At 39.8% G+C, this 14,971-nt stretch overlaps 2 protein-coding genes across 4 annotated transcripts; one reads left to right on the top strand and one right to left on the bottom strand.

Moving 5' to 3' along the window:
- The first annotated feature begins 2,636 nt into the window (after positions 1-2,636).
- On the top strand, positions 2,637-6,735 carry LOC135573975 (uncharacterized). 3 transcript variants are annotated; one of them, XM_065024527.1, is made up of 6 exons: positions 2,637-2,789; positions 3,788-3,881; positions 4,069-4,080; positions 5,224-5,361; positions 5,796-5,950; positions 6,276-6,735. In XM_065024527.1, the coding sequence occupies exons 2-6, from the start codon at positions 3,812-3,814 to the stop codon at positions 6,498-6,500; spliced, it is 600 nt and encodes a 199-aa protein (XP_064880599.1). In that variant the 5' UTR covers positions 2,637-2,789; positions 3,788-3,811; the 3' UTR covers positions 6,501-6,735. The 3 variants fall into 3 exon arrangements, with proteins under 3 accessions (XP_064880599.1, XP_064880598.1, XP_064880600.1); XM_065024526.1 differs by lacking the exon at positions 2,637-2,789 and having other exon boundaries at positions 3,794-4,080; XM_065024528.1 differs by lacking the exons at positions 2,637-2,789; positions 3,788-3,881; positions 4,069-4,080 and adding an exon at positions 4,097-4,450.
- Positions 6,736-6,862: 127 nt separating this feature from the next.
- Positions 6,863-14,971, bottom strand: LOC115136882 (succinate dehydrogenase [ubiquinone] cytochrome b small subunit B, mitochondrial-like). The gene is made up of 4 exons (XM_029672765.2): positions 14,868-14,971; positions 13,846-13,956; positions 11,780-11,930; positions 6,863-8,535 (listed from the first exon to the last, which is right to left on the bottom strand). The coding sequence occupies exons 1-4, from the start codon at positions 14,914-14,916 to the stop codon at positions 8,370-8,372; spliced, it is 477 nt and encodes a 158-aa protein (XP_029528625.1). The 5' UTR covers positions 14,917-14,971; the 3' UTR covers positions 6,863-8,369.

The following is a 14,971-nucleotide window of genomic DNA, read 5'->3' as shown; positions in this document are numbered from 1 at the left end:
AATGTGTGGTCTAAAGCTGAGAGCTATTTCCTAATCCTTTCAGTTACTGTACATTTTCTTGTCCATTGGCGTCACTCTTGTCCCCATGGACATTCATCAAAAACACTAAATATGCAATGCTGCAGATGCAGAGCTCAGTCATTTCAGCATGTTTTCTTTCCGACTCTACTCACATCCTCTCACAGTGAGGCCAAACTATACCATAGCCTGCCTGTGTCATCAGTTACTGCGATGTCCCACTTAAATTGAACCAAACTGTCTGTTTGACAAAACGAGCACGAATGCTTTGACAAACTTGTCAGGGAAATAATTAGTAGGCAAGCATGTTAAAGTGGTTAATGCAATAACTGGTGTAGGTAGATAAACCATTTCCCCTCGTGTCAACCCATCTGAATTTATGAGCGCTGATTTATACAGTGTAGGCACAGATGAAAAGGGAAACCATATATGGGACATGAATGTGAAACCGCTCAATGTTATATCATCATCATAAATGCAAAGATAAGCCAGGGTTTTTTGACAAACTTGAAGTGATGTTGAATTCCTGACCATAGGTTGAATGCAAGTTATTGGAATATTGCCATGTGAGTTAACCCTCTTTTCCCTGGATTTAGGATAAGCTGTGCTATTTCAATCAACTATCATGGTTCCCTACTGTTATAATGACTTTTTATGAAGTATTAGTTCTCAAACAAACATCTTTTCATATCTTCTCAATTTCACCTTGAAGTCGGTACACATGTTTGATGATAAATCATATGATGAGTGTACTGTGCAGTGAGTTTTGATAATAAATGTTCACAAGACAGCAAACCTTCTACAGTATTTAGCATGTAAGAAATATTTAATAGTTTCAAAATAACTATAACTGGCATTTTGGTCAATACCACAGACGTCTGTTAGAGATCAATTATGTAAATGTAATAGTACGGTGTTTTTGCCATACTAAATTGACAGCCTTGGGACTACAGATTTGAGTTGATCAGTTATGCTAATTATGTTCCTCACTAAAAAACTAAACATAGAATAAAGTTTCCTTTTGTATCCATGGCCATTATCCTAACAGGAAACAACTTGATCATAACATCAATCTGTTTCATTTCAAATTGGGTACAAATTACACCATGCTTTCAAAACAAATGTGCCCTATTTTATTTTATATACAGTACCAGTCAAAAGTTTGGACACACCTACTCATTCAAGGGTTTTTCTTTATTTTCAACTATTTTCTACATTGTAGGTTAATAATGAAGACCGCAAAACTATGAAATAACACACATGGAATCACAAAAAGTGTGAAACAAACAACTTTTTAACAAAACGTGTTAAACAAATCAAAATATATTTGAGATTCTGTGTGCAAAGCTGTCATCAAGACGAAGGGTGGCTACTTTGAAGAATCTCAAATATAAAATATTTTATTTAACACTTTTTTTGGTTATTACATGATTCCATATGTGTTATCTCATAGTAGTTTTGATGTCTTCACTAGTACAAATAATGAAAAACCTTTGAATGAATAGGTGTCTTCAAACTTTTGACTGGTACTGTATATACATCCATTGATTCTTGAAGAATATAACTTTTATAAATGCCTCATGAGTTTAGTTCAATTGTCACACTCCATGAGAACCAAAAATATCAGCTTGTTTTCCCCCAATATTTGTAAACATATCCTGGATAATCAGTCCTTGCATTCATAGCTATGTCTATTGTCTGAAAACAGAGGTGGGGTGACTGTTTACTTATTATTTCATCTGATGATTTGTCCTTCAGTTACATATTATCAAGATATCAATGTGTCACCAACAAAAAGGTAAACAATAGGTCTATAGCAAATGCTGCATATGGCATTCATTTTTCACATGTAAATAGCACTTTTCAGTAGTGCTCAAAGCATGCAATTCCATGAGCGCAGCATCGAATCAATGAGCCCAATCAGTCCTCCATGACAACAAAATCATAAACAACAGAGTAGGGCTGGGTAATAAATCCTTAGATTTGGGGCCATGCTCAGATAAAACAATTTGGCTAATCTATACTTGCATATTTCCAAGTCCTATTCTTGAAGATCAAGGGGTATAACATTCTAATAGACTTTGGTTTTTAATGTAAAGATATAATTTAATCATATTATTATTATTATATATAGTAGAAAGCGATGGGTTAGAAGAAGCCTACATAACCAACTCTTAAAGTAAAATGTAACATCCATATATGGACAGCTATATAAACTTGACCATTGATTTATCCGGGAATATGTTGTTAAATTGGTAACGTACATTTCTAAAAGTTACTGAATGTAATCAGATTACGTTACTGAGTTTGGGTCATCCAAAAGTCCCGTTACTGATTAGTTACTACTTACTTGTCCAAAATGGTAAAGGATTACATTTATAAAGTGACGTACACAACCCTGCCGATTGACCGTGCAATTTGATATGTGCACTAATTTAGCGATGTCATCATATTCCCAAAAGTTTATAGTTTAAGGTAGACAAACAGTCATTAGCACCCTTTCTACTTTTTTTGCCTTACAAAATTTGGGAGGCGCATGGCGTTGTGGTGCTCGATTTGGCCTCTGCAAGCCTCCGGATGCGCCACGATTACATCACACCCTCCATTTGCAGCCTCCGGATCTTTATTGTTTAAAGCATAAATTGGGTTTAGCAGCAATGCGACCGAGTGTCGGAGGTGCCCCTCATGAATAGGCTACATCTGTCGGTACAAAGTATCTATTCTAAGTTCAAGTCATGACTGAATAGCCTACAGAAGGCGACATTTCCGAGGTAAGATATAGCCACACTTCATCTTTAAGAATACTGTCGAGTTGACAAGTTAAATCTAAATGGTTTATGATTGAAACCACTTCCTGGTTGTGCCCTAACTGACGGGCATTTATGCCGCATTCAAAGAACTGAGAACTCAGAAAACAACTGAGAACTGAGAAAATACGAGGTCAAATAATGACTTTAGTGAGCTTCAGGTCTGAGTTCCCGAGTAGGAATTTCGAGTTGGATGACTGTTTCAAATCGATTTCAGAGTTTTGAGCTCCCAGTTGTTCTGAACACGGCATTAAACACGTGTGGAACAAAACACACATGTAGCCTGAGAGTAAGCCAATTGGGTCGTTTTATTAAGACAATGTACATTGATTCAATGATAATGACAATAATCAGTATGATAAACATGTTAGGTTCTGTTTACTGAGTTGGCAGCGTTTCCTATCACTAAAAGTAGGGCTATGTGTATGATCGGATCTGCCAATGGCTCTTAATGATGGATCAAAGATGATAGCTCTAGGGTCCTTGCAATATAGGATCATTCAAACTTCAAATGTGGTAAGGTAAATGTAGGGGTAAGGTAATTGCGCAAACTGTAGTCCTGGAATGGCGATTACAGTGCACAAAACATTAGGAACACCTTCATGATATTGAGTTGCAACCCTCACCCGGTCAGTCTATGTCAAGAAAAGGGAAGGTATTTCTCAGTGCAGCTCGATTCATGGCATAATCATGTGAAATGTCTCCCTCTGGTGTTTGAAAGAAAATCCCACATCTGCATTGGTATGAGTAGAGGCTATTCTAATTAGTAGTGTTTTATTGAATGTAAATTATATAAGCTATATTATAGTATTTTAAAGGCTACTTGAGTAGGCTTTTTAACTAGCCTACTTATAGATCTATATATATATATATATGAAGGGCACATGGCCAGTGAGTGAAAAAATTAATGTATGACAATATTTGTCATAAATTTAGGCCTCATAACATATCTTTGCCTCTAGACGTTCAAGCTTGATCCGGAGAAGATGGCAAGCAGCTCCGAATGTAAGTGTGTTGAGTTTGCGGTAGTAGACAAGGAGGACATCTTTTTTCAAGGTAAAGTGGTGCTTTAAAAGGTTGACTGAACTTTGTTTTTTATGTCCACACGTGTAAACTACCAATTTAAATGATTATTATTTTTAAATGTGAATAATGTTCAAAGCTTTGTCAGAGATGTCACCCTCTGCTCCTTGTGTCTTTGTGTTTTCTTCATGTTATCTGTGTGGACTGATTCCCTGTAAAGTTGAACATGACGGTAATATACATTTCTAACAATTACTAAGTTATTATTAAGTTATGTAGATGTGGCTCGTCTTACCTAGACCATGTGCTATTTAGTTCCAGCTGAAAACATAGAATGTTAAAGTAACTGTCCAGTGAAAATCTCACATTCTGTTGGCTCATACCCAAATAATGTTGTTGACTCATGCTATACTCATGTTTGTGGCCAAAGCATACATTGGAGAAAAAACACTTCAAAAACCACACCTCAAACTTGTATCTCAAACAGAACAATTAAAAAATGCCTTCTATTTCCTCATAGAGGATGATGCCATCAGAGATGCTGTATATAATGACGAGATGGTCTTGTCTCCACCCTAACAATGGGAGTCATTGTCCTAAAGGTGGGAAGGCAAGCGGTCTGCTTATCGCAGTATTCCCACGCGGACAGATTTTGACGGGAGTGACTCTTTTCACTTAGCCTCTTCCTCTCTGATGTCATCCTACTGAGGACCGGTATATGCCCATACCATTCTGTTGTTGGTGTACACCCACACCATACCAACACAGATACGTTGCTTTTTAATATACTTTAAATCGTTTTTCTTTCAAATGATATTAATTAACTCGTATTGTAATTAATTCTAGGTCATATTTCATATAAATCTTAAAACACAGGACAGTTACTTTAAACATGTACACCGAACACCTTAATATTGAGTTGCACCCCCATTTTGCCCTCAGAACAGCCTCAATTTGTCGGGTCATGGACTCTACAAGGTGTCGAAAGCATTCCACAGGGATGCTGACTCCAATGCTTCCCACAGTTGTCGAGTCGGCTGGATGTCTTTTGCAGTTCTTGATACAAACCGGTGCGCCTGGCACCTACTACCATACCCCGTTCAAAGCCACTTAAATCGTTTGTCTTGCCCATTCACCCACTGAATGGCACACATACACAATCCATGTCTCAATTGTCTTAAGGCTTAAAAATCCTTCTTTAACCTGTCTCCTCCCCTTCATCTACACTGATTTTGAAGATGATTTAACAAGTGACATCAATAAGGGGTCATAGCTTTCAGGTGGATTCACCTGGTTAGTATGTTTTGTATACTCTGTGTATATCACACTGTCAGATGTTTTTTGTTGGGTTCACACTTTCCCTCCTCGTCTGCAGATTTAGAGTCGGATGATTTTCAAAAGGAGACTAGAAAATGCTTCCAAAAAATGATACAAATCAAGAACAACCGATTCCTGGTTGTAGATGAAGACGTTCTCAAGTTTAAAGAGCTGAATAAGGAGCAATGCAAAGCAGGTAAATGTACCTAGTGAACCCAATTTGCCGGGGTTAAAGTTATCCATCACTGTGGAGGATTTCTGTCATATGGAATTGGCCACTCACGGTTTAATACATGTACAAAATGATGAGAGTGAAGTCTTGAATCTCGCTCATTTCAAATCTGCGGTGTTGCTCGTGGCAACTTCCTTTCGCTGAGTCTACCTCTAAGTTTAAGTCATGGGATTTTGGGGGGGGCTTTAACCCCTGAATCTGTGTCCAGTAAACTGGCCCTCAAAGTATAATACAGAGATTAGGCTACTGATGCGCTTGCTGCATATCACAACCCCGTGCATCAGGGAAGATCAGGTGACATCCATATGACTAAAACGTGCAAAAGTACTTTACGCATATTTGCTGCAAGACATATTTCCCTCTGTTGGATGCATATTGTTTTCTTATCTGGTTTCTAGATGATTGCCGGTTCAGTATCCAACAATATAAAAACAATGACATTGCCAAGGCCAGTGGAATTGCTGTTATTCTCTCTGTGACATCACCTTGTAAGCAAACTTACATGGTGTGCTGCAAGAATGGGGACCAAGAAGGAGTTTCTGCTAAACCACTGGTAAGCATACATTTAGAAATGAAATGCTTACATCTACGTTACATTTAACGTATGGCTTCATTTCACATTTTACAGCTGAACTTTCCACAAAGCAATAGACACCCTCTGTAGTCTCTTTAGCCTTAGTTTGGGGTTGGGTTCAGCAGTTCAACAAAATCGGTGTTCTCCTTATGAGATAAGATCAGGAAGTACATTCCCACTTAGCAGTTTCTCCCTGCTGAATACAACCCAGGTGTGATTATTACTGTACCTTCATACCAGCTGTTCGCACAAACTTCACACTGACAAGACAAAGGTAACCCCCTCCCTCTTTATTTCCCCCCAGGAGCAACCTTTGCCTGACCAAATTGGCTGCACAAAACATGAGGCTGTGTTCTTCATGGAAGTCATTCCTGGTACATCTCAGTACAGATTTCAGTCATCGCTGTGGACTAGTTCATACTTGAGCTTTGAGGCTGGACCAGATGCAGAGCTCATAAAGTTAGTTCTCAGGGAGGTGCCTAAGGATGTTGTGGATGAGAACTCTAAAATGCGCTTACTGGCATGTTGAGTTTATGGTTCTTTTGTTAAGCCACTGTAAATACTCAGTGTTTATAGAATAGAAAGTTATTGGTCCAGTTTATAAAATTGTTTTTTTTATGCTTAAATACCCATTATAGAGTAGTATACACTTACGTTCGATTGCTTAGTCATTCTGAACAGTTACTAGAAGCTGTTTCTACCTGTGTGTAGTCTACCGTCCTCTGTATACGCTCTGTATTAAACTGATTTAATACATAATCAAATCCGTATCCACATTAATTCTGAAGAGGCTTAAGGTGCAATTTTCTTCCCAAAGCTAATTTGTGATTAACAATCTGAACGGATTGGTGATGTATAAATCGACGACAACTAATAAACAGACGACACAGCTGAATTTCCAAAGCCATTTAAGCTTTTAGACATTTGAGTAATATGAGAACAAATACATACCTTCATCTTTCTTAGATATTTAACAAGGACAACCCTTCCTTGTTTCTGCCAACACTCCCAACAGAACAAAGACAAAGCTCTGCCATTTTGACCAAGTGCATGCGCCCGCTGTTGACTTCACTTAATATTTGAGCTGTACTAGCTGTACTCAACTTGACGCTTAGCAGCTGTTCATACATAAACACACTTGATCAGATAAATGGAAAGTGAAATTCCTGCCAACAAGATTGCTAAATACTCAGGCAAGAGTATGATGCCAGGCACAGCTGAGAAAGTAAATTATGCACATTATTACAAAACCAGGATATTGTCATAGGATAATTATTGACTGACTAATTTAAAACACAGCCTGGTACAGGAGGAAGTGCAATGGTGTACAGATCAGTATGGCTACTCTTCTACATGCTCCTGGGATGTGATCAGTGAGGTGAAACGTTCAGAACATTGCAGTTAGACATTTAATGAATAGAGCTGTGGTGATGCCCAATTCCACATGACAAATCATATCAATTACACAAAATGCATCTCTCAATGTTCTATAACGTTGCACCCTTTCTGAACAGACCCCTGAAGTCCAGAACAGTATGGCTATGGGGTTTAAATACTGCCGGTGCTCACATCCATTTGCTCATGTCAATCAAACCAGACCAGCAAGGTCGAACAGACTAAATGTGTGGCACTAAGCTGACTGCAATGGTCTTGAAGGGCACTAGCTGGTATTTACAGACTGGAGACAGACACAACACATACCACAAATAAGAATGCAACGTCTACATAATAAATTAAGTTAGTACAGAAGAGATGAGAAGTCATTTGCCATACTGGAGCATAAATTCAGGTCAAATATGTAAATCACTGTGGCTACTTCCCCAGATAATAAGCAACACACAAGTGTTTGGAATATTAGCAGTTGATAACAGGCGTGCACTCAGTGAGAGGAAGCTAGAAATGCATTCAATAAACCTGACAATTCCCTATTCTATCTACATAAGATCATCACATCTGTTCTACAAAATGCATTTCTATCTAAGTGTTCTGTAAAATTGCACCCTCCTTAACAGGCACCAGGTAAAAGTTAACCGTATAACATTTAACCAACTGCAGCATGTGTATGCGTGTTTGGTAGGGGACAGGGGGACTACTTATTTAGTTTAGTCCACATAAATCAATAGGAGCAGATTATTAACATGCCAAAAACAGATCTGTTGATGCCCAACACAAAACCTCCAGAACTTACAAACAAGCAACAAAAAGTTCATTCCCCCCCCAAAAAAAATCCTGACTCAACATGATTTACGACACATGTGAATCACTGGTAATATTGTGAAATTATATATTTATAGAAATGTACATATAATCCCTTGAATGTTCACAATCATACCAGAACAAGACGGCTGATATCCCAGTGCCCACGCCACCCATCCCAAACCTCCAAGCCTCAATCCATTCATTTGCTCCATAAGAGGGCCACCGCTTTGCAAATGCCTACATCGTTGTAGTTGAAGTAGCAGAGACCGGCAAAGGTGACAGTCGACAACAGGAAGAGGCCTGCGTTGACCATCTTGATCTTCGGTTCTCCGTGAACGTAGTCCGTTAAGACTTGTCCAATCCCCCTGGAGATTGAAGACAATACAAGAAATGTATGAAACTGCTTAAAACCACAATATTACGTAATAGCCAGTGATGTATGGCCAAAATAAAAAGGAATAATAGGTGGGTAAACTATAATCGTGGTGAGCAAAGTAACGCTCCATATACCTTCAATGTATTTTTGCGCAAAAGGTGGGTAAAAGCTAGGGCAAAATAGAAGTGGCTAAACAGCGTTAACCAATGTTCCCTCTAATTTTTTGGGGCACTGAGCAAATTTCAGGTCTGTTGATTGCAAACTTGAACGTGTTTACTGTGAACACAGAGGCTGTAGCTGCTTTAATTTACGTTTAGCGGTGGCCAAGTAGGCTACTGTGACTATTTGATCATAATGTAGGCCTACCAGCGTGGCCTACCATCAAAAACAATGGATGAAACAACATTTTAACATTGAAATAGAACCGCTATCACTCAGCCTACAGTAGCAGAAAATGTGTGATGTTCAATGTAGACCTACATTCCATGAGACTGTTGAAAAAAAACATGCAGGGCTTGACATGAACCTTTTTTATCCACTTGTCCGTCAGACAAGGAAGTGACTGAAAATGTTGTTTGATGCAAGAAACCACTAAAAAGATAAAAAGCATTATTATTCCTATACCATTATTTTAGAGAATCAGACAAATTATGCTATCCTCTGCCTACTTAGCTTATTCAAGCCGGTTTTCAAATACAACACTGCCCCTTTAAGACAAAAAAGCTCCTTATGACTCGTTTTTCAAATATGTCTAGAAATGTACAAGTTTGGTGCTCTTGTAGAAAGCAATCAATCCCCTATTGCTGACTACAAATAATCTATAACTGGGATAACTCACTAACTAGCAAAGGATATGAACAAAATGTGCATATGTGGCTACATGCAGCTCTCGCTCTGATCTCAAAACAAGCACATCTACTCACGACTGCTCATGCTATAAACAAAGTCCAGTTCAAAGTAAATGGCACAGATCCATATATGGCAATGGGCTACTTGCATATAGGCCTACTGCAGCTCCAATTGTTTATGCCGCACAGGTCTGTGTAGAGTACGGGCTGAGTAGTGCGTGTCAATGCAATAGAATCTTACTCCGATATGTTCTGTATACAACAATCTCTTGCATAGTTGATTTTGTTTTGGTATGTTGCATTGAAAGGCTAATATTGCATTGATTCTATCACAGCTGCCACAGTAAAAGGAAACATTGATAGTGTTAACAAGGAAAACTCTAGAACAGTGGTCACCAACCTTTTCTGAGTCAAGATCACTTTGAGTCAAACTGCAACACGAGATCTACCGCAGAGATTAAAAATTTTAAAAAAGCTGACTTAAACTTAAGCCTATGCAACATTAACCAATTAAAAACAGTACTGTGGCAATGAGGTTTGTGCAGTAAGCCATCACCACATATTGGCTTTTCTTGAATTGCTCTGCCAATGCATTGTTCTTCGGTCATTTAATGTATTTTTATATACAAACATTTGAGGTAGGCAATATGATCACACATGTAATTGATCAATTGTTGTATTACTTGAGGCACAGCTGAGTGAGAATACATTTGAAATGTTTTGCTTATTTTTATTTTCCTGGGCTGATGGTACCTGCATCTGATGGTCAGTCTCAGTGGAGGAAAAGAGCAGCAGACTAAAGGTCCGCCTCAACATCCCTTCCCTCTCCCTTTCCTCCACTGACCAAAGGTATGTCTTCCAGCTGAGTGAAGTTTAATCTCGTGCTTCTCTCTGTGGGCTGATATTTCTTCTGCAAGCACTCTCGGGGCTACTGAGCGTAGCTTAGAGGGAACATTGGTGTTAACCTTCCACTACACCACTGGTTATAGCCATCCTAACTTCATAGTCATGATGGGACATTGTCCTGACTTCATAATCATTGGCTCCCCCAGGGTAATGTTTTGCAGAGGGAAGTGGACAAATGCATAATCTGAATGACTGAAGACCCACCAAGGAGCCACCAAGTCCTTGAGGAACACACCAATAGCTCAAGGAACCATCATGCGACCTTAGTTAGGCTATTCTTTGTTTAGACTACAGAGTGGGGTGTCTTGTTCTGTTTATGTAGCCCATGTGAAATGGCAAGCGAGTTAGCAGCGTTCAATCAATGACGCCGCTCTGAGACATAGAAGTAGTCGTTTCCCCTGCTCTGTAAGGGCTGCTGCTTTTGTGGAGCGACAGGTAACGATGCTTTGTGGGTGACTGTTGTAAATGTATTCAGAGGGTCCCAGGTTTGAGCCCAGGGCGGGGCAAGGAGAGGGACGGAAGCAACACCATTACATTGAGAACAAACAGAACTGGAAGCATTAAGGGATGAGAAATGGTCAATTCCTTGAATGATGCCTAAAGAGATAAGCCAATGTACAAAGCAGTGGCCTTGGAGAACAGAGTTTCGTAGGCGTACTCATAGTGTTCCTCAGTTAACTGGACAATGGTGCCATTTGATGACTCCAGTTCAAATAGTGGCACTCAAACATTAGCAAGTAAGGCAAAGTTCAATAGTACTGAGCTCAGTTTAAAAAATGGCTTCATTATAGTCCAAGGCACTTAACAAAAGTAGCAAATGGAAAAGCCACTGTGTATTACACATGACCAGCATTCTTATGTGTAATCTTGATGTTTAAAAAAATGATCATATGAGTGTGCATTTCAACTCCTCAGCGACAAGTTGGCAACAAGTTTGACAACTGGGAATTAGCTGGTTTTCATTAGAGGGGCATGCCTTGAGGATATCCAAGTACCCAAAATGAAAAACTAAGGGGTATTAACACCACACATAACTAGGATTTGTACTTTAAACCTGCCACTTATTTAGTCAGTGGTCTAGCAATGGCATAGTGCTCCAGGGAGACATTTAGCCCACCTCTTCAAAAATCTAAAAGCTCTCGTAAATGAAATTAAAATAAATGCTAAGAACAAAACAGTTTTTGCATGAGCAGAAATGTAGTGGACATAGACTTGGTTGGTTATCCCAACCACTTGCCTACTCTATTCTATTCATCATTGTCCTTCATAAAAGCTTCCGACTGTAGTCACAACCTAAGTCATTTTCTCAAGCTGAAAAACTATGGTCTGAGCTCATTCGGAACACGTACAACAATTTTAGTCCGGAAAGGATAGTTTGTGGAAATATGAAAGTAAAAATGTTTAAGCAGAATAAGGAAGTGAGACCGCTGGCCAGTGCTCTTTAAACCAACAAATAATTTGAGGGGAAACTCGTCTTACCAGTGGCCATGCAGGGTGAGGGCGGCAGCCAGCGAGTAGTCAACAGCAGGTCCGGGGAAGTAGTAGGCAGCAGGCCCCAAGGCCAGCAGCAGTACGCTCACCACACGCTCTCCTGTCCAATGCAGAGAGGCAGCTTTGGACACAGAGCCGGCTGCAAAAGGGCAAATAACAAAACATCCAATCATACATCCACATACAGAACTAACCTCTTGTGGAGAGAGGGGGTCATCATTTAAAGACTCATCATTGAAAACATGTATTTACATGTATTTTATAACCCTTTAGCCAGATAGATTTATAGTTGGCCTGACATGTTTTTAGCACATAGAAGCAATTACGTACATGGAAACCATGTGTATGATGTATTTGATACCATTCCACTGATTCCGCTCCAGCCATTACCGCGAGCCCGTCCTCCCCAATTAAGATGCCACGAAACTCCTGTGGCCCGCTATCATAAGTTGTTGCTTAGGTTCTCAAGTTTCATGGTTCACTAGATATCACAGTTCAAACATCATGCCACATGTTGGCTAACCTTGTTCTGAGAAAATAATCCAAATTGAGCTCAGGTGCATCCTGTTTCCATTGATTATCCTTGATGTTTCTACAACTTCATTTGAGTCCACCTGTGGTAAATTCAATTGATTGGACATGATTTGGAAAGGCACACATCTGTCTATATAAGGTCCCACAGTTTACTGTGCATGTCAGAACAAAAACCAAGCCATGAGGTCGAAGGAATTGTCCGTAGAGCTCTGAGACAGGATTGTGCCGAGGCACAGATCTGGGGAAGGGTACCAAAACAATTATGCTGCATTGCAGGTCTCCAAGAACACGGAGGCCTCCATCATTCTAAAATGGAAGAAGTTTGGAACCACCAAGACTCTTCCTAGAGCTGGCCTTTCGGCCAAACTGAGCAGTCCGGGGAGAAGAAGAACATAAGAATTTGTTCTTGACTGACTTGCCTAGTTAAATAAAAAGGGCCTTGGTCAGGGAGGTGACCAAGAACCCAATGGTCACTTTGACAGAGCTCCAGAGTTCCTCAGTCGAGATGGGAGAACCTTCCAGAAAGACACCCATCTCTGCAGAACTCCACCAATCAGGTCTTTATGGTAGAGTGGCCATGACAGCCAGCTTGGAGTTTGACAAAAGGCACCTTAAGGACTCTGACCATAAGCAACAACATTCTCTGAACGAGATTCTCTTTGGCCTGAATGCCAAGCGTCACGTCTGGAGGAAACCAGGCACCACTCATCACCTGGCCAATACCATCCCTACGGTGAAGCATGGTGGTGGCAGCATCATGCTGTGGGGATGTTTTTCAACTGCAGGGACTGGGAGACTAGTCAGGATCGAGGGAAAAATGAACAGAGAATAGTACACAGAGATCCTTGATGAAAACCTGCTCCAGAGAGCCCAGGACCTCAGACTGGGGAACTCCCCAAATAAAGGTGTGCCAAGCTTTTAGCGTCATTCCCAAGAAGACTTGAAGCTGGAATCACAGTCAAAGGTGCCTCAACAACGTGCTGAGTAAAGGGTCTGAATACTTATGGAAATGTTATATCAATTTGCAAAAATATATTAGCCTGTTTTTGCTTTGCCATTATGGGGATGGGGGGGGAAACGATTTAATACATTTTAGAATAAGGCTGTAACGTAACAAAATGTGGGAAAAGTAAAGGGGTCTGAATACTTAACGAATGGACTGTATGTACCAAATACACAAACAACATGTCAGTGGGGACATCACTAACCGGCTCCCTGCCAATAAATGACTTAACCCCCCCTCTCTCAAATCCTTCTCGCATGAGACAGCATATAAGAGCTCAGCATACAAGAGAGCGCAAAAAAAAATACTTGAATCGCCCTAGTTATAGGGCTGTAGGCTCTAATACTTATAATATAGGCCTACCACTATCACCTTACATACATAACAAGTATCCTAGCCTGAAAATTGATTACTTTAAGAAGTCACAAAAATCACAAACATACAATTATTATTAATCTTTGAGTGCTACAGGCAAACTTTAGGCTATTGGCAAAGCTCTTATATTGTGGAAACAAACCATAGAGAGATGAGGATCCATGAATCCTAGCAGTCAACGGGTAGGGACAGTCCTGGTCCTTTTGCTGTGCAACCAGGGTTCGAGAGAGGAGAGAGCTACGATAAAACAGAGCTGTGGGGAGAAGACGAGAAATCAGTGCCATTAACAATATTTCAACTAAATCACAATATTTACTGTTCAATTATAAGTATGGTTTTAAATGATGGCAAAGCAACATAAACCAATACAGCTTAGGGTATACTTTAATGTAGAAAGTTGTTCACACGTCTCGGTTTCAAAATGTGAATATTATTACACATAGGCCTTTATAAATCAGAGGAGGCGTCTTTCTTTCCTCAAACTGTAAGGAGTATCATGAATAAACCATTCCATTATTGTGGTTGTCACCAATCACAGGTAGCCTATCTGGTTTATACGTTTAGGGTAACTTGAGATCAAATAGAGATCAAATATGGTAATCAAATACTAGAGATCAAATATGGTAATGTCAGATATTCGACGAACTGAAGTATAGGCAGCCAAAGACCATATACTGTAGGAGTATGGATGAATTGGATTCATGCCACAGTATGTGGGATTGATAAGGGAGAATAGCCTAACATGTATATAGAATATTTTGAAAAGTGATAGATTATGTTGAGATGGCCTTAATTCCTAACAAGCATGAGGCCTAAAACTGATACGAAGAGTTTAGAATCGAGGTTGATCATTTTAGCTGCTTCAGGCTATTTTACGGGATGCGGAAAAAGATCCGATTCAATGCAGTGACGCCAATAATTGACTCCAGTGACAGCTCGCGCAGGAAGCATAGCGGTTAAGATCGTTGGGCCAGTGACCAAAAGATCCCCGAGCCGACTAGGTGAATTTGAAAAGTCGTACCTTGCTCATCCATCAGCTAAACATTACGTTAGCTGGCTAGCTACTAGCACATTACAATGTGTAACGTCACTTTTGGTAAGAACAACAATATGAAATACACACAAATGTGGAATTAACATACAGTTACACACAAAGACACTTACGTTTGACACCTCTGTGACAGACAGAACTTATCCTGACGATGGCCGCCATGACAATTAACCAACCAAGGTCACACAACTTACCCGGATGTAGTTGGTGTTTTGTC

Source organism: Oncorhynchus nerka, linkage group LG11 (genome assembly GCF_034236695.1).
Source record: "Oncorhynchus nerka isolate Pitt River linkage group LG11, Oner_Uvic_2.0, whole genome shotgun sequence".
Taxonomy (NCBI): domain Eukaryota; kingdom Metazoa; phylum Chordata; class Actinopteri; order Salmoniformes; family Salmonidae; genus Oncorhynchus; species Oncorhynchus nerka.
The sequence above is the reverse complement of the archived record's forward strand: the minus strand, read 5'-3'. Positions and strand labels throughout refer to the sequence as shown.